This window comes from Emydura macquarii, unplaced genomic scaffold (genome assembly GCF_026122565.2).
Source record: "Emydura macquarii macquarii isolate MOO-44397 ecotype Brisbane River unplaced genomic scaffold, CSIRO-AGI_Emac_v2 contig_1253, whole genome shotgun sequence".
NCBI classification, from domain to species: domain Eukaryota; kingdom Metazoa; phylum Chordata; order Testudines; family Chelidae; genus Emydura; species Emydura macquarii.
In genome coordinates, this window is record NW_027131390.1 from 50,387,911 (window position 1) to 50,406,786 (window position 18,876).

An 18,876-nucleotide genomic window follows, 5' to 3' on the forward strand; every position below is an offset into this window, starting at 1 on the left:
ATGTTATGTTAGATTAATTTATTTGGACATATTTGCTTTTTTTATTTCCACATTCTACTTTGCTAGAGGTTTCTTTTAAATCAAAATGAAAGAAAGAAGGAAGAAAAAGAAAATTTTTACCAAGAATGAAAAGTTGGAAAAGAACAGAACTGATATAAAAACCAGGGAGAAAGCAAGGAGAGTGGGAAGGGGTAAAAGAAAGAAAGAAAGAAAGAAAGAAAGAAAACCCTGATTTCTAACCATCTTTTTCTTCTGTGTGATGAAGCTTGGATGGGTGTCTTCGGCAGGCGCGCCATTTACCAAGACGCTTGAAGAAATTCTCCTCTTCATCTCGCCCATTCTCCAGGCCACTTCCTGGTCCACCTTCTGACAGCTTCACTGCACTGGTGAATTTCACCTGAACAAAGGAGGAGGAGACAAGATTCAACTTTGCCATAGCAATGAAGTACTTAAGGACAGGCAGTAGTGAGGTACATTACTATAGTAACAGGTCTGGAACTGTGCCCATTCACACAGCTAAGGATTTTAAGTATTCTGTAATTTGGGTAGGTAACCATTCCCCTTCTTTCACAGGGGTTCATATAGATACAAGTAAGGAAGGAGCAGTATGACCAACCAGTAAAGTCTATTAAGTATATTCAGAGGACTCTGATAACTGCCTGAATGAAAAGAACTAACAGGAGAAATGAAATGTTAATTATACTGACACTTCATTCCTGTGACACTGTTCATATGGAGGACTAAAGAAGGTACAATGACAAATTTCTAGACAGCCTGTAACAAGAATGAAACACTATGCCTATTCAACCCAGTCTCCTTCATTTCTCCAGAAGGAAGTCTTGAAATGCTCTTTCTTGAGATGCTGCTCAAGACTTCTGATGGGACCTCCTCAAGGATCCCATCAGCTGCAATACCCATGCTGATCATAGCATTTTCTTTGGGAGCTAAAAGTGATCTATGAAGTAGCCAGACCCTATCTCTTTATCCTCCATACTAATCTGAAATGACACATTTACCTTGGAACTTTGCCTGATGAAAGACAGACGGTCTACAGAGCTGATATCCAAGAGGTCTTCCACCCCATCGGCAAGCCCAGAGAGGGAAGAGCGCTTCAGCCAGTTCCCTGATGCAGATAAAGCCAGTCAGGACAATTCTGCAATTGCTCCAAGCTGAATATATCAGCAAGACAGGCATATTTCTCTATAGTGCTGAAACAGTCATACCATTACATGAGAAAAGGGTGAAGGACGAGGCTTGTTCATGCTACATGCATTAAAGATCATGATTTAATTCATAACATGCACAGCTGAGTTTTAGGATTGTAAAAGCTGAAAATCAAGAAGGGTCAGTGAGAAAGGATAAATAATATTTATTCTTCCTTTCTTATTGAAGTCTGCTTGGGAAGCTTCTGTTAGACAGAGAGGAAGGATGGTCCATTGATGAGGGCTCTAGTCTAGGACTTGGGAGCCCTGGGTTAACGTCCCTGCTCTGCCAAAGACTTTCTGTGTGACCTTGGGCAAGTCACTTAGTGTGTCTCTGTCTCACTTCCCCATCTCTAAAATGGAGGTAATAGCACTTCCCACCTCACAAGGGGTGTTGTGAGAATAAATATATTCAAGACCATAAGGAACTCAGACACTATGTTTCTTTGCTATACATTATCCAAGACACATACAGAACAGATCTATTCTATCTGCACATGCAGGATATATATAGAATATAGAGAGACATACATTTACCTATGGGGAGTTTGAGTTTCTTTCGGAGCGAGATCCGTCTGGAGCGGGAGCGAGAGCGGGAGCGCCTGTCAGTGGTCGTTCCGGAGAGAGCAGTGGTACACTCTGATGTGTCCTGCTCTGACTGGCTACTGGTATCACTTGCTGCACTTTGCGACTTGAACATCTTCCTCCAGAAATCTTTGCGTCCCAGAACTACCCCTTGCATTTGCTCATCACTGCAAGAGAACACACCGCAAGGCTAATAATACTTTGCTGTGGTTTGTATGCTGCTAAGTACTTTTGAACAAGTTTCCCCATTCTAATCTCTCTTTGTTCCTTGGCACTTGTTACTCTAAGAATTTTAAACTTATTCTTCTTGATGTAATTTGTTAAGCAAGACAATGTTCTCAATATTGCACAAGACAGAAAATGAAGATAATTTTTACCCAGGAAAGTTTAGTCTAAAAGTCATTCTGTTTTTCTGTCACCCTCTCTTTGGTCAAAGTGACCACTCATGCACAAGATTAATGCTTTTCAAGAGTGTGTCCTTTACAAGGCATTTGTACATCAAGATAATCATTTCATTACTGTGTGAAACTATATGAAATCATGGTTCTTGCCAACCTTTTAGAATGGTGACAGCAAATTCTGCTGCATACCTGAAACCCAAAAGGCTGTGGCTGGACTGTGACCATAATGGCTAATTGTAATTTTTCTCAGGATATTCAAAGTTTCTGTTCTCTTTACAATCACATCATTAGAGGAAGGTTTCAGCAAGTTTCATATTCAGTCCAGCAGAAAACAACCCTTTCTTGACTTTCCTCTTTTCCGTATTCTGGATTTTAATTGGCCAATTTACCTCACTCCAGGAGAATACAGACTTGGAAGACATAAAAAGACTAAGCAAAAGAATTAACTATACCATTCAGATCTCAAAGCCAACCTCTATTTCATAGGTTTAGAATTTAGCCTTTATTTCAACAAATCTTCTTTTGCTACAGGAAGTTTGAGTAACTTCTGGACTAAATGATGACCCTGGTACATTTAACAGAACAGTGCACATACAATAATCACCCTTAAACATGGTCTAATTTTGACTAATAAATAACTAGATTGTTACCTCATTGTTTGCAGTAATCCCTAAACTTCCCCAGATTTGATATAGGGAAAACTGCAAATATTGAAGTAAAATGATATAGTTTTCTAAGGGCTTGTCTACACTGGAACTTCCAGGAAAGTTAATCCGAATAGCTGACAATGTGAATTTAGCTAAACCAAATTAAAGCCATTCTAATACTGAACAACAGCATCCACAAAGGAATTTAGTGTGATTTAATTAATCCACTTTACATTCACACTTTTAGTTAATTTGGATTAATTTTCCTGGATGTCCCTTTGTAGGCAAGCACTAAGACAACTGAAATGTTTCTGAGGCTGACCTTCTGTATTTCTGCTGCTATCTTTCCACTGTTTGAGAGCATGAGTAATATTGAAATAGAGACCTCAACACATAAAGTTGCAACTCTCTTGCACCAAATATATACAAGCTTCCTCATTCACCTATGAACAAGTCAGTAATGCAGTGAGTGTTTAGAGATGGATCCAAGGCATAAACCTTGACCCAAAATCTAGGTTTCAGCTTCTCCTAAGCTCAGATAGGATCAGATCCAGTATACTTGTCTTAACCCACCTCTGCTTACAATACTGAAGGACTCATCTATTGCTGAACCCTGTAATCTAGCTATACTTACATCAATGATATTAGAGACCCTATGGATGTAGGAGATTTATCTCCTTTTGTTCTTGCCCATCAGCATAACCCAGGCCACCAGGCCCCTCAGGGTGGAATGTCCAGCAGTGGGAAGGATGCTGTGGCATAAAATGACCAAAATCTCATCTGCAGGAAGGCCTATTTGAGCCTACAATGCACCAAATACTGGGCAGTGTTAGCCAGGGAAAGGGTGTGGCTAAGCTTATCGGGGTGAGGCAATTCAATGCATCTACTGGCAGGCTTCTAGGACTAAAACTATGTTGCACTTGACATAACCCTTGGGGTAAATCCAACCCCAGAGTACAGCATTCCATCCTGATGCAAGGCAATGTTGTTTACACCTCCTTGCTCCATTGGTCTCTTGGCCCACATTTTTTAACCTTTTCTTGCCCACTATTTTGAATGTTAGGAACAGTTTTTACATCATTACTGGCACATCATTTAAATGTGTGGGTTACCATTCTCTCAGGACAAGTGACATGATGATTTAACCATAAATGGGAAAGCCTAAGGAATACCCTTCTGAGGCCCCATATTAGTTTTGTATTACAGGTTTCCATGAGTAAAGAACAAAACAAGAACTAAACAAAAACTTGATTAGTTGGAACAATGGTCTATCAGTGTGAGATTTTCAAGAGCCCTGATTTTGCTCACCATATATGGACCTTCGGACTGGGCAAAACCTCCAACTAAATCAGACTGAAACATAAATCAATTCACCATTCATTTGTTTTGCTTAACTACTCTTAGTACGCTTGCTAATTAGAAAATGCTACTTGCCCTTAAACTAGGGCTTGGCTCCTTCATTGCAGGACTATGTGGGAGATAATGGGTTGTGAAGTTATAATGTTGCATTTGTGATTATACAACCATTTTCATGCAAATGAGACGATTCTCTGCAGGTTCAAGTAGATGAGGATGGGGAAGAAAGATTGAGAGAGAGAGAAATATCCCAGGTGGGGCCTATTGTTCCACCACATGGATATGAACTGCTTCCACTGAAATCATAAGATCTGTTAGGTCTTCAGAGAACAACAGATACAGATAAATACTGCTGTCTTCTCTAAAGATACCCATCTTCACGGGTCTCCACTAATGGTGATTAAAAAAAACCAAGAAGTTTGTACCAAAATTGAAAACTGGAAAAATATGTCATATAATGCAAGATGCAGCTGTAAAGAACTAAAGATGATTTAATTACAAATTTAATAACAAAAATCTTCAGATATGTTAAGAGCTATAATAAAGAGGACAGTGATCAATTAGTCTCCATGTCCATCGAAGGTTAGACAAGAAGTAATCGGCGTACTCTCTAGCAAGGGATATTTAAGTTAGACATAAGGGAAAACTTTCTAACTGTAAGGATAGCTAAGTAGTGGAATAGGCTTCCAAGGGAGGTTGTGGAATCTCAGTCATTGGAGGTTTTTAAGAACAGGTTAGACAGACACCTGTCAGGGACAGTCTAGGTACACTTGGTAGGGGGCTGGACTAAATTACCACTAGAGGTCCCTTCCAGCCCTCCACTTCTGTGATTCTATGAATATTAAATTCATTCGGGGGAAAAAGAAAATAAAATCAGTCACTGACTCAAAATGGAAAAACAAAGAAGATGAAGATACTGACACTGGAAAATTTTCCTGAGAATTGTCAGGAATTTTACTTCTTGTTAGACTGTAAGTTTCTTGGGCAGAGGTTATCTTTCCATTATGTAAGCATACAGCACCTAGCACAACAGGTCCCGAGTCAATAACTGGGGCTTTCAGGGCAGGCATTACCCCAATACAAATAAAATAATAAGAAGAAGAAGGCGGCCAATGGTGCACCTCTGCTGATGAAGCAAGTGCAACAACTTGAGGAACCTCTGGGTGAATTAAGGGGTGTGTACTTATCCCACCAGTGTAGTTTTTTACATTTCCTGCAGGAGCAACAGCTTAGAACTTTGAGAGATACAACTACCAGCTGGTATCAGGTTTGGAGCATGGACACACGAATGGGGAATCATTGTGATTATGCCCTGTTGTAGCAGATCTTTTTGGGGGTATTAAAGGTGGGCATTTGTTGGACATAACCTCTTAGTTTAGCAGCAGTAGCAGCTAAAGAAATGCTTAGTATATTTCTTGCATCTCCCACAGAGAAAAATCCTAACTGAACAGCTGACAATTACTACCACACTGGGAGGTTCCGAGGTACAACACATTCAAACTACTAAATATTTACTTACTGCTCCGGGGTCTGCTGAGGACGGCTGGAGATGTAACTACGACATTCATCAGGGGCAGATGATGACTGGCCTTTATCAATAACAACACTTCCCACCTCGGATCTATGCAGACAATACAGTCAGTCAAATAAAGTTAACAGGTGGCATATCTTGCTTCTCATATAATTAACATTGTTCCCTGATCACTGAATCCAGCACTTCTGAAAAAAAAATTTAGATGTGTGCCGCCATTACAGCAACCTGCCTGCCTATGCACACATCGTCATCAAAATGTATTAGCTCAAGGAACTAAGGCCAAGATTTTCAAAAGTTACTGCTGATTTTGGGAGCCTCATTTTGTGAGTGCTCAACTCAGAGGTGCCTTAAAGAGGGCAGATTATCAGAAAGTGTTGACCACACACTTTTGGCAATCTTGGCCACTCTGCAGATCTCCAAGACCAAGAAAACCATGCAACAAATTTGATGCTGCCAGTTTGCATGACATTAACATATTTTGTTCCATTTGAAGCTCTCTTTTTGATCCATACTTATTCTTCTGTCTCACACTTTAATACAACACATCCCAAATCACAAGACAACATTTCAAATTAATAAAGCAGCAGGTCAGGGCTAGGTTCCTTTTGTATCATGCTCCCCACACCTGAGTACATGCATTCAGACAAACAGCTATCAGCTCCTTAAGCAAGCAACCAACGCATAGGCCAAGTCCACACGGTGTTGTAGGGTTTGAAGTCAGCCTTTCACATTCCACCTCCATCCCTCCTCTTCCTTTCTCCCATTTCTCCATTCTTCCTTTCCCCTGAGTTTCCACTGCTTTGCTCTCTTACCTCCTTTGTACCAGTTATTTCTGTTAGCATCCACATTTTTCATGGCTACTTCAACAGCTGCCTCACTTTATTAAATTTTAAGTGTAAGCCTTGTACATCAGAAGCTGACGTGCTAACAAGATGAAAACAAACAATCCCTTGGACTTTCCTACATTTTGTTCAGCGTAATATACAACAGTCTATGAATCATTCATTGCCCCAGACACGTACTTTTTGCTCCCTGGAGGTTTCAGCTCCTGCTCGGTTGTTTCCTCCATTTTCTTCCCTGGAATTAACTTTTCAGCACTATCCAAAAGGGCGCTGAGTGCTACCCTTCTAAAGACATTCCCATGAGCCTCCTTGATAAATTGGACCAACTGCCGGATGTCACAGTACAATCCCTGAACAACAATGGCGGGCGGGGGGAGGCAGAGAGAGAGAGAGATGGAGACAGAGATGTGTTACTCGTCAGTTTGCATACAAGCAGGGATGGAAATAAATATTCCTTTTGTACGTAGCCAGGGTGATATGCTAGTTCATGCAGAATTGTATAATGCAATGCCTCAGAAATTCTGCCAGTTGTTGTCTGAGCTGCTCCTTACCTACAGGTTGATGTTTTCTCCTTAATGTCAAAAGTTTCTCTTTGTAATAGGAAAGTCAAGCCAGGAGCCAGCTAAGACACTCTATAACCATCTGTGGTGAACACTTTTGTTAATGTAATCTATAAGGTACTGATCTGCTTCATGGTGGATAGCGCTAGTTTTTTAAATTATCATCATTAGAAAAGGTGGAGCAGGGGGTTGTAATGGAATAATTTAGCTAAGGATAGATTGCAGCTGACCATCACATTGCTCTGTTAACTATCATAAGCCATAAATATGTTTTTATTGTTATGGAGCATGTTCTGTACTGGACTAAGACTGCTTTAAATTATGCCAGGGGTTGGAACAGCCTAGGATCGGGGAACTGCAAAGCTGGTTTGAAACTTCTTTTATTCCATTCATCTAGCCCATAATCTTGAAAGGCATGAAAAATCCTAGTATAAAAGCAGAATGACACAAAACTGCATGCTGTGCTTTGAAACCTGCAGGTATCTCAGATTTTTTCTTAATTATTTGGGTGGATTACATCATGACAATAGAGAGGAATGACTCATACATTCACCAATCTAATTCACACAGATTTAATTTTTAAACTTCAGTGCATTGGCATGCATAATTGTAGCACCTGGAAGGAGTTGGTATGGCAAGGGCACCTCTATCTATGAGGGAGAGAATTTTCCAAAGGGCCCAACTTCTGTTTCAGAAGCTTTCTTGAGACTCTTCCGTCTATTCTGAAAATTCTAGCTGTGGAACTATGTGGCCAGTATTCTACAGACACCAGATCATTTGATGGGCTGGCTAGGGCACTGTTTGAAGCTCCGATTCCACAAGATACTTATGCACATGCCTATCTTTAAACATGCTAGTCCCACATTGGGAAAACCCCAGACATAGACCTGTTACATCAACCCATCATCTTTACATAGAGTGTGCTGGGTGCTATGCAGCTTACTCAGATGTTTGAAGTTAGGCATGTGCTTATGTACCTTGCTGAACTGGATTCTCAACATCTTTTCATCTCTGGAAAGGCATACAACTTTCAGAAGCAAAAGTATATCTTCTGGTCCTAATCTAGGCCTGGATAGATGTCTGCCCTCTTCCCAAAGCTACACATTAGTTCAGTACAATTGGCAGTCTTTGTTAAGAGAGTTCCAACAGAGAAATACAGAGGTACTGCAGGTCAAGATTCAGTTACCTCAGTAGTGTTGTTCTCAGGAAGCTTGCAGAGCATCTACCAGAACTGGGTTACATCCAGGACATGTAAATTGGCATATCTCCACTGAAGGCAATGGAACTACTCTGATTTATTCCAGCTGGGGATCTATCCCCTTATTCCTAGCTCCAGTTTAGTGAGACTTCCTTTCATTAACGTTAAATTCACAATGAAATAATTAAACAAATGGAATCCCCATTGGAAGACAGAGAGGATCAAAGACAAAAAACATAGTAAATAACCCTATACTGGCTGGGTCCTATTTGCCCTGACAGATACCTGAAGAATTATGACTTTTTCTTAAACTTGTCTAGCTAGCCAGGCCAATAAAGTCTCATTGAATTGAGCCCTGATTTTCAAACCCAGTTGCTTTATGAGCAAGAGAGGAAATTCAACTTGTAAAACTTGCACCTAAATCCTCACCAGGTTTTCAGGGCTGTGCAGTTCATGTGTAGTGGAAGCACATCGAGTGATCAGTGACTTGAACATGGCACTGACAATAATACCTTCCACACTTTGCGCTGTAGACTTGTTGTCCACTGTGGTGAAGTTATTTCCAAATCCAGCCCTGTCTGCAAAATACAAGCATAATACACCACACTGTTAAAATGTGTTCTAGATTAAGAAGTAATTATGTATTTAAATGTATTAAAAGACAAACAAATAGGAAGCCCTCACCCAGAACCATGTGTTCAGTTTTGGTGTTCCTATCTCAGAAAGAATATAACAGATGTAAGTGACACAAATAATAAAAGGGACTGAAAAATCTGCCATTGGAAGAGAGTCTGAATGATCAAGACTGGTTATCCTCTCCCTTTATCTCCTCTCTAAAATAGAGAGATACAAAATAACAACTGGAATAGGAAAGATAATTCAAGCATTCTTATTTCCCCACTCATATAACACAGAACAAGGGGCACTCAACTGAATTGAAAAGCAATAAGCCTAAAACTGATGAAAGGAAATTCTTTTTAACCAGTGGAACTCTGCTCTCACAAGGTACTATGGAGGCCAAGATATTAGAAGGATTCAAAAATCAGATTATGCATTTATATGGATAACACAAACATCCAGAGTTTCACTAGAAGGAGCAAAAACATTCAGAAGAGAGGATTTACCCCTTGAAGGTATAAGCCAATGTGTAACTCATGGATGTTTGGAAGAAACTTTCCCTTTGGGCAGGTTATTTCACAGTTGTCCACTATGGTGTTTCTTGCACCCATCTCTGAAGCCACTGGGATCATAGACATGGATCAGTACATAAACTACTTGCGTGTTTTTGTATGGCAATTCTTATATTCCAAATGCCCACAGTTAGCTACTTGTGCATGCAATGACCAATGTACATGTGCCATCCTATTAACGGTACACAGAAATGTTCGCCTAATTTAAAAAAAAAATGGACCTGCACTGTATGCACATACATCTGAATGCTCATATTCTTTTTTACATGATCTGTTCCAGCTATTTGCTGCCTCACCTTAGGCTCTGCAGAGAGATTTAATGCTCAATTTTATCTCCATTCAGAACAAACATAGAACGCACACTCCACTCCAGCTGGCATTTGGTCATGTCATTAAGCAGAAACCCTCCTGCCTGAGGCATAGTTGAGCAAAAATTTTCCTTCACAAAGCCATAAACAAACAGGTAGGATGCATCAAAAGAGAGGGCACATATGCTTCTCTAATTCCAGTTGTACTGGAAATAAAAGAATATATATGGCCAGCCCCTCAGCTGTTCCAGTGACTTTAGTGGAGCTATGCTGATCTACACCTACTGAGGATTTAACTTTGTAATTACAATTATATTTTGTCTTTAGAAATTCATCTGCAACTTTTTGAAAATGGCAGCCCACGTCCTCTTTGGTGGTGTCAAGGAAAATGTGACTGGGGCTTGTGACGCCAGCTGTACTTACTGTCAGTGACTGGCTCCATGCAGAATCCTAGCAAAGCGTGAAGGAAATCCACTACATTATTGAGGGAATCTCTGTTCACATAGTCCCTCATGGTCTGCCGGAACTGCATTTTATCCAGCTTGTACAGCTTTGTGAGGCAATTCTGAGCCTGTGAAGACATTACAAAAACAACAAATATCTGCTTGAGTTTTGGTGACAGTTGCTGGGTCCTTCAGGTGCATTTCTGCCCTTGTTTTGCCAGTACTGCATTGTCGTAAGTAATCTCACCTACTAGTCAAAAGTTTCAAATACCACAGCTAATGCCAGCCATGCAATGCAGTAGTAAGAGCCATTACACTGCATTACCTTTGGGATAAGATGTCAAATCAAGGTCGCTTCTGCTCTCCAAATGGAAGTTAAAATTTCACTGCAGGTGAAATGAGTAGGAACACTATTACCTTGGCCAACATTTACAGTCTTGATAAAATAGACTGTGGTGTCGGGATGTCAGATTTTGAGTCTGTGTCCCAGATCCAATCCCCTTCATGTGTTTATCTGGCCCCAGTGACCAATTCAGATTCTGCAGAATGCAAACTTTTATTTAAAAAAATAATTCAGTATTGATGCTTTATTACAAAGTTAACCATCCAGGTGGGACCCAATGGAGTGAGGTATGAGAAAGCCTAAAATATCAGCTCCAAGAGATGGGCGAACTGTCCTGTTTCTTGCAGTGTGGTGTTGGTTCTGAAGCCCAGTGGTAATACTGTAATAGTCAGATTTCAGATAACTTAGATGCACAATTGTGCATGCAGTTATCACAGAGGTGCATCCAAAACAGCCTGGCCAAATAAACAAACAGCAGAAATAGCAGTTGTCCCAAAAATGCATTACAAATCTCTTTCCATAAAGACCCCAAGATCAGTTAGGCACTTAACATTAAGCATGTCCCACTGAAGCTAATGGAGCTATACACATGCTTAAACTTAAGCATGTTCTTAAGTGTTTTGCCTAAAAGATGCAAAATGTAACCATAATTTGTTCTCTGCCACCTAGTGATGGTTGTACATGACACTAGGATTGTAGCCCAGTCTCTCTGGTACCATAATTGCAAACAGAAATTGGTCCTCTACATAAAGCAAGTTTGACAGCCCTGCTCTATGGTCTGAAGTCAAGGGAAAGACTCCCATTAACTTCAATAGACTTTGGATCAGGCTTCAAATGTCCAAGACTATACTGTGAAGTATTGCTGACTACATCATGGATACTATGTTTGCTTACACAGTCATGACCCATATCTTGCTCGCTGCTTTGGAAAGCATTTTGGGGAAGCTTGTGCAGAAAGGCACTATATGAACATTCATTCTTTTCTATTTTTTTCTTAGTTTCACATTCCTTACCCTGGAGGTTTATATAGAGAGGAAAATGATGTGAAATCACAGTGAAACTGGAGAGTTGATGAATTAGGATTTAAAAAGGAAAAAACCAGCACACAAACATTTGGAATTGCCTGATGACTATTTTGTATTTTCAGTTTAAAACAAAATTAATTCTAATTTTTGGCTCCATGAAAACAACTGGCTAGATCCTCCGGTGCGGTGCAGCTGCTTCGCACTACAGTGTCAGCATAATCTGAATTTAAAGCTGTTAGCATCCGGGTCACGGATCACACTATTGCAAGGGAGTGTAGATCTGATCTAGAGACTCTGACATCACTCTTTATTCCTGCTGCCAGTATAGTTTGGACAAGGAAGCACAGCCGGGACATCCCTAGGCCACACCGTATCTGTGGTCCCTTGTAACTATTACAGCCCAGCATAAATTAAAGCAAAATTTTCACTGCTCAAAACCAGAGCATCGGGACCAGCCTGTATAGAGCAGCGTTGCAATCTTGGGCATGTAAAGGAGAATTTTAAGCCACCACTGCAGACAGCCCTCTGACTTGCACGCGATGAAGCACGGTTATGTGACAGGAAGAACAGTCCAAGGGAAGAAACACACGGCCTGATATTTAGGTGCTCCATTTTCCATCCCAGACTCAGCCACAGCCTTCCTGTGTAAAACAGGGCAAGTCACATAGCCTGGATTTTTAAATGCAATTAGGTATTGTTCCAGTCAGCGTTTCAATGCCTCACTTATTTAGGAGCCTAAATCTTATTTTCAAAAGGTATATAAGCACTTAGGAGCCAAAATCCCATTGGCAGTCGATAGCATTTGGATTCTTAAGTGTCTAAATCGCTTTTGAAAATGAGACTTGGGTAATGCAACGCTGAGTGCAGTAACACCTAAAATACCTTTATAAATCTGGGCCTGAAACAGGATTTTGAAGTACTTGGCTACTATGATTATGAGGCCATATAGGTACTTAGATAGACCCAACATGCTGACAAAATCCCGGATAAAAATCAGCAGTCAGTACCCTCAGGATTACTATCTTTTAAAGTTCCAATCTTTATTCTGGGGTTTTGCAGCATGACAGTCTCTCAGAGCTGGTAAAAATGCTCAGTAAATGGCAAGGAAACAGTCATCACAACTAAAAGCATGCAAACAAACTACAAAGTAAATTGAAGGAAATGGAAGTACATCTGCATTTTACAATGCAATCAAAAACTTTGAGAAGTTTAACTGATCCTGATCTTCACTAGAGCTGGCCAAATTTTTTCTGGCAAATAAGAAATTTGCTGGAAAATGCATTTTTGGAGGTACTGAAACTACTTGCGAATTTGGTAAACAGTTTTGGCTGAACAAATTATTTTGGAAATGTCATTTTGACTCGACATTTGAAATGTTTCATTCAATCCAAATAACATTTTTCAGCTTTTCATTTTGGCAAGAAAAAAAAATCAGTTTCAGTTAGAAAATAACTGATTTTTTTTTCTTTTTCTCATTTTTCAGTTTGGTCACCAACCCAAAAGAATCAATTCTTCGCTCAGCTCTACCCTTGAACTAAAATCACTCTGAGGTACAGGATATGCAGCAGAACACTTTGAATTCAAGGCTCAGTGTCAAAACACAACACGCTGCATGCAATTCCACCGTTCACTTTTCAACAAACAAAGCCAGTTAACTGGTGGGGGTGAGGGGGAAATCATATAATATCCCCCACTCTGGGCCTGATTTACAGCCAGGTCCCAACCACACCTCCAACTCCATTTTCAAGGGCACAGTTTACACCTGCTAATAAAGCCAATGGGAATGCTCACTATAGCAAGCATGAGGGCCAATGAAGGGTGTTTGCAAGATTGGGCTTCAGAATGCTCCTCTTTGGCAGGACACGGGGCACCGTGTTCCCACTGAAATCCTTTATACCTGGATTTTAATTCTCTGCGATGTGATCACAGCGGTAACTGAGAAATTCCGGGCTGCTTTCTGGGCCCTTTATGCTGCTTGCTTGGCATCAAAGGGCCAGAACATTGGTAGAGCTCCCCAATGATGGAGGAGTTGTCTTTTACTGCCCTCTTGCGCAGATTACAACACAGGAGCATGCCTGGAGCACAGTGCACCCTGGTTATTTGGGGTTGCTGGAGCAGCCCATAAGTAGACATTCAAGGCCACCACCAAGTAACTCAAGGCTTGTCTACACTTTTGATTTTTGTACCAATGTAACCAAACCAACACAGCCACCACTGTAAACCTCCCCAATGTAGCCAGGCTCCACAAGTGTACAAAGTGTCTTGTGCTAGGGCAGCATGTCCACGCAAAGGCTTTGCACATCTGCATTGCAGACAAGCCCCTGGGGTTGTTTTAAATTGTGCTGGGCCCAAGACAAGCCCATAGCAGGGCCAGGAATTTGGAAGGTACAAAGCTAGCTGAAAGCTGCCATTGCTTCCCCTTGTCTCGGCTGCAACACTCAGTAGGTTCATCTGAGACTGGGAGCCAGCGTTTAATGACAACTATAAAGGAAGCTACGTGGAGGGGGAGAGTGGGGCTTCTCAACATCAGCAGACTCATTTCAGAAATAAGGGGATGGGGGAGCAGGAATCTGCTTTAATTCTCTTACATTCTCCCGGAATACCTGGTGTCTCAGACGATCTCCAGAGAGCCCTCGGTGTCCTTCTCCGCAGCCATAAGCACAGCCCAGGGATTTCACTATTTTGATCAGCATCGTCAGTGCCAGCCTGTGGGTGCTTATGGGAGTGCTTTCATCCTGAGAGCCACGGAGGGGAAATGACACCACGTGACACTGAGGTCAGGTAACTGGCATACCTTTAACATTTGCTCATAATATACCACTGCACATGCTTGCTCTCAAACAGTCCGCTATTCATCTGAATAGCTAAGTAACTCTTCAAATCCTATTGCATTTTATTTATTCAATCTTTTTGAAGGATTATGCCCCAACTTGCTACCAGGTGCAATTCTTATTACAATGAGTAGCCCCAATTGATGTCAACCATCTGCAAGGTAGTGAGGGCCAGATTGTGCTCTCTATACTGATAGTGAGTACTACTTTACTCCAAAAGTAGTCCCATTGAAATCCATGGGACTACTCTTAAACATGAGTAAATGGGGCAGAATCAAGCCCTAAGGAAGGCAGAGATCAGGACCTTTTCCATCTAGTCAAGTAACAAAATGACATCTGTGTTGTCATCTAGTGGATAAGGCACTGGGTGAAGAGTCATGAGACCGGGTCCCATTCCCAGCCTTGCCATGGATCTGCTGTGTGACTTTGTAATCCCTTCAGGACACGGGCTGTCTGTTGCTGCTTGTTTGTAAGGTGCCTAGAATGTAAGAGCCTTTAAGTGTTACCATAAGATAAATAATAAAAAGTAGAAAAATTCAGCAATAATTTTTCCTGTTTGTTTTAAAAAGCATTGGTACAATATGTAAAACAACGCCTATTCAGGGCATCAGGAATACTTGTCTTATATTAAAAATGCAGCCATACTAGGCCCATTAGGGCTGCTTAGCAGAGTTGCTTTACTCAGGTAGCCTTAACCTGAATTCTCCATGGTGATGCACGCACTAGGTTTGATGTGGGTACTACAGTGATATAAATTAAGATGTCTTAGGGGTGCAAACACAAGAAAACCTAGCAGTTTCCCAAAAACAGAGAGGAAAAGGAAGTGATAATTACTCACCCAGACATATACATACAAATACACACACACACAGACGTGACATACCTTATGTCACATGCATGTACTCGCTATATATTATATGATGACCCAGACATACCTTTTCTTGATTTTTATCATTCTTTTCATAAGGCCCTCCTCCTCCTCCACCGCCTCCATCAGCTCCACCACCTCCTCCTCCACCACCTCCACCTTCTTCTCCTCCCCCATCTCCAGCTCCACTGACTGGGGGAGCCGCAAATCCACAGGCTGAGCCGCCCGAAGCAGCCCCCTTGAGCTGGAAGGATCCCTCACTTGGTCTCTTTTCCATGATCTCATTTTCCTTGTTCTCGCTCTTCCTTCTGACTTTCTCCACGCATGGCACCACACCAAGCTGCAGCAGGCACTCAACGATGTTCAGCGCCACATCACAGATCCGGGAGCTGATGTCATGGTTCAGGACTAAATAAACAGCCTTCAGAACCACCTGGGGACAAGGTGTTTTGATCAGGCTTGTTTTCTATATTATCATCATCCTCATTTTCATTTGTATTATCATGGTGCATAGGAGCAGTGTCACGGACAGCTTACAATCCAAATATAATATAAGAGACAACAGGTGAATAACAGACACACCAACAGGGAGCACAAGGAAACAATAAGACAATATTGGTCATCGTGATAGGCAGTGGCTTCAGTATGCCAGTGGCCTAACCAAGTTTTTGAAGGCATAATCAAGTTTTTGTAGGCATCCCAGCAAAAGAGTTTTGAGGAGACATTTTTGAAGGAGGATGTTTATGGGGACTTCCTCCCAAATGTAATGGGCAGCATGGGAGAAAGCACAAATTTAACAAGGACAACATCTGGGGCCAACTGGAGGCAGAAGTCAACATCTCAATGGTGAATGAGAGATGATAGAGAGGGTAGGAATAGGTCATGAAAAGCCTTAAAAGTGAAGACAAGTTGCTTTATGTTTACTGTGATAGAGAAGGAGTTGCCAGTGGAGGGCTGCCAAGAGAAGGGTGAAATGGTCAAAGCAACGGGGCTAGGAAAATGATCCTTGCAGCAGCATTCTGAACGGATGTGAGCAGGGCAAAATTGCATTTACCAAGCCCTGAGAGACGGACATTGCAGTAATTGAGATGCAGGATTAGGACAACCTGGACAAAAATTTTAGCAGTGTGGAGGAAAGAAAAGGCTGTATCTCAGAGATGTCATGCAAAAAGAATCTGCAGAGTTTAGATGTAGCCTGGATGTGAAGATCCTCAGAGAGGTCTGAGTTGAAGATGACCCAGGTTATGGGCACGAGAAAGAGGCAGGATGGTGGTGGTGTTTACAGTAGTCGAGAAGATGTGTGTATGGGGGTTATTCTTGTGGGGTGGAAAGATTAAGAATTCTGTTTTAGCCATGTTGAGTTTGAGCTGGTGCCTAGACATCCACAAGGAGATGTCTGTAAGACAGGCTGAAATTTTAGTTTCAGCAGAAGGAAAGAAGGTCTGAAGTAGAGAGGTCGGTCTGTGAGCTCTATGCATAGAGAAGGCAGTTGAATTTGTTTTTGTGGATTAGATTGCCCAGAGGCAAAGTACAGAAGTTGAAGAAACGGGACCAAGGACAGAGCCCTGTGGAGCCTCCTCAGAAAGCTGGAGGGGAGGATAAGGAGGATCCTCCAAAGGATACGCTGAAGGAACAATTAGAGAGGTGGACAAGAACCAGGAAAGGACAGTCACGGAAGCCAAGGGAAGACAAAATTGCAAGAAGCAGCGAATATTTTAAATGCAAGGGTTTGATTTTGAATGTCTTCTTCTCCCTCAGCTAATCTGAGAGTTTGGATTCACTTCCCAACTCTGCTCGTTCACTCTATAGAAGGAAGAAGGCAATGATGTCCCAGAACCAGGCGTCCTGCTGGTGGTGGGCTTTGCTGAAATTCTGACACAGATGAATGTCTCTCCCTTCAAGGAAGTCTACTTCCATCGAAGAGATTATCTGCTGCTCCAGTGTCAGACCCCTCTGTGATAGCACTAGGAACTGACTCATTGGTCATTGAGACAATGTGGTCGAGTGGGCAGAGAATAGGCATGCAGATCAGGAAATGGGTTCTAATCTGATTCTGCCACTGACTTGCTGTGTAAATCTTGGCAAGTCACTTCTCTTCCCACCAAATAGGGACTGTCTCTTACTATATATTTGTACAGTGCCTGGCACAGCCCTCATTTTGGTAGGAGCTGTTGGGTGCTAGTGTAGTAACACAAGTACTGAATAATAATAATATCACTCAGTATGTTAGGATCTGCAAGACAGATGCCTACGTGCTTGACTACTTTTAATTTTAATTCTGACGAGATCCTGTTAAGTATGAAAGGATTTATCTCAGCAAGTAAACTGACAAATTCTAATTTTCATTAGGACCAACTTCAAGGATCGACAAGGTACCAGCAGTGGGAGGAGAGATGGTTACATGAGGAATTCTCTGCTTCCAAAAAATTTTCAAGGCTTTTGGCATGCCAGAGGAGGGATCATAAATGAGAAGAAATAGAGAAGGAAATGCTTTCTCTTATAATTTCTTTGCTTTCCTAGGTTTCAATCAGCTCTTTAGGGGTGTATTCTCCTTTGGTGTACATGAATTACTCTAGTTAGGTCAAATAGAAGTTGAATTACCTGAGAGGAGACTAAACCCTTTAGTATTTTTCAAATATACTCTACTGGTCTTGAATGACCTTCATGCAGAGCTCAAATGGTTAAGTATATAAAGAGACTGCGGAAAAAAGATATATCCCTAATCTCTCAGGTTAGCTCAATGGCACAGCTGCATTGACAGAAGAGGGCTGAGGCTTTTCTTGGTTCCTTTGCCAATTACCGAAAGATCCAGCATGCCGTTCTTGTGGACAAAGTTGTTGGTTCCGTCAATGTGATCCGTGTCCTCCAGGCAGCTGTAATTGATGCAGGAGTCAGTCAAGCTCCGTGGGAGATTGGCACAGGCCAGTGGCTCATGGGGCATCTCTGGAATGGGCACCTGGTTGCAGAGCTTCCGCATGTGCTCGCTGAAGAAGTCCGCGTAGCCCACATTAAATGAGGCCAGGGTGGTGTTGAAGGTTGCCACAGTGATGGTAGAGATCTGGGATCGAACTGTAAGACAGAACACAGGTATTTCCCATTTTAGTTACAAAATTAGCCATGCAGGCTGTGCTTATTACTGTAATTAGCACTGCAGGCAATAGTGTAATATGTTTTATTATTCCTAAATTTTTCATCACATAAGTATCTTAGGGACCAATTAGAAACATGAGCATCACATCTCTCCAACTTTCAGTAAGCCTTTGCGATACAGAGCTGACTAGTGCATAATAAAATGCTCCTGGAACAAATGCAGCTCTGTCATGAGGAATCTGCAAAGCAGCTCGAAGAGGAGAGCTTTGCCTGAAATGTGTAAGCACCAGGGATGAGGGAGACATGCCCACGCTGGATTCCAGCTGACACAAATCAAGCCCTTCTAAGGCTATTCAGAATTGTTCAGAGCATGAGTTCTGAAAATGTATGAATCTCAAATGCTTACGTCACGCCACGCAAATATATCTTCCTTTACTAGCTGTGTGGCCTGAT

At 41.6% G+C, this 18,876-nt stretch overlaps 1 protein-coding gene across 3 annotated transcripts in view; it reads right to left on the reverse strand.

Moving 5' to 3' along the window:
* The window catches only part of UNC80 (unc-80 homolog, NALCN channel complex subunit), a 176,444-nt gene that overhangs the window by 118,948 nt on the left and 38,620 nt on the right, over positions 1-18,876 (reverse strand). The window contains exons 12-21 of one of the 3 annotated variants that reach the window (XM_067548743.1): positions 18,134-18,402; positions 15,401-15,766; positions 14,238-14,369; positions 10,247-10,394; positions 8,755-8,903; positions 6,748-6,917; positions 5,711-5,812; positions 1,734-1,954; positions 1,017-1,123; positions 301-397 (exon numbers count right to left, since the gene is read on the reverse strand). In XM_067548743.1, the coding sequence (XP_067404844.1) occupies positions 301-397; positions 1,017-1,123; positions 1,734-1,954; positions 5,711-5,812; positions 6,748-6,917; positions 8,755-8,903; positions 10,247-10,394; positions 14,238-14,369; positions 15,401-15,766; positions 18,134-18,402 (1,761 nt within the window). Of the gene's footprint in view, positions 1-300; positions 398-1,016; positions 1,124-1,733; positions 1,955-5,710; positions 5,813-6,747; positions 6,918-8,754; positions 8,904-10,246; positions 10,395-14,222; positions 14,370-15,400; positions 15,767-18,133; positions 18,403-18,876 lie in introns of all 3 variants that reach the window. The other 2 variants (XM_067548741.1, XM_067548742.1) reach the window with 2 other exon arrangements.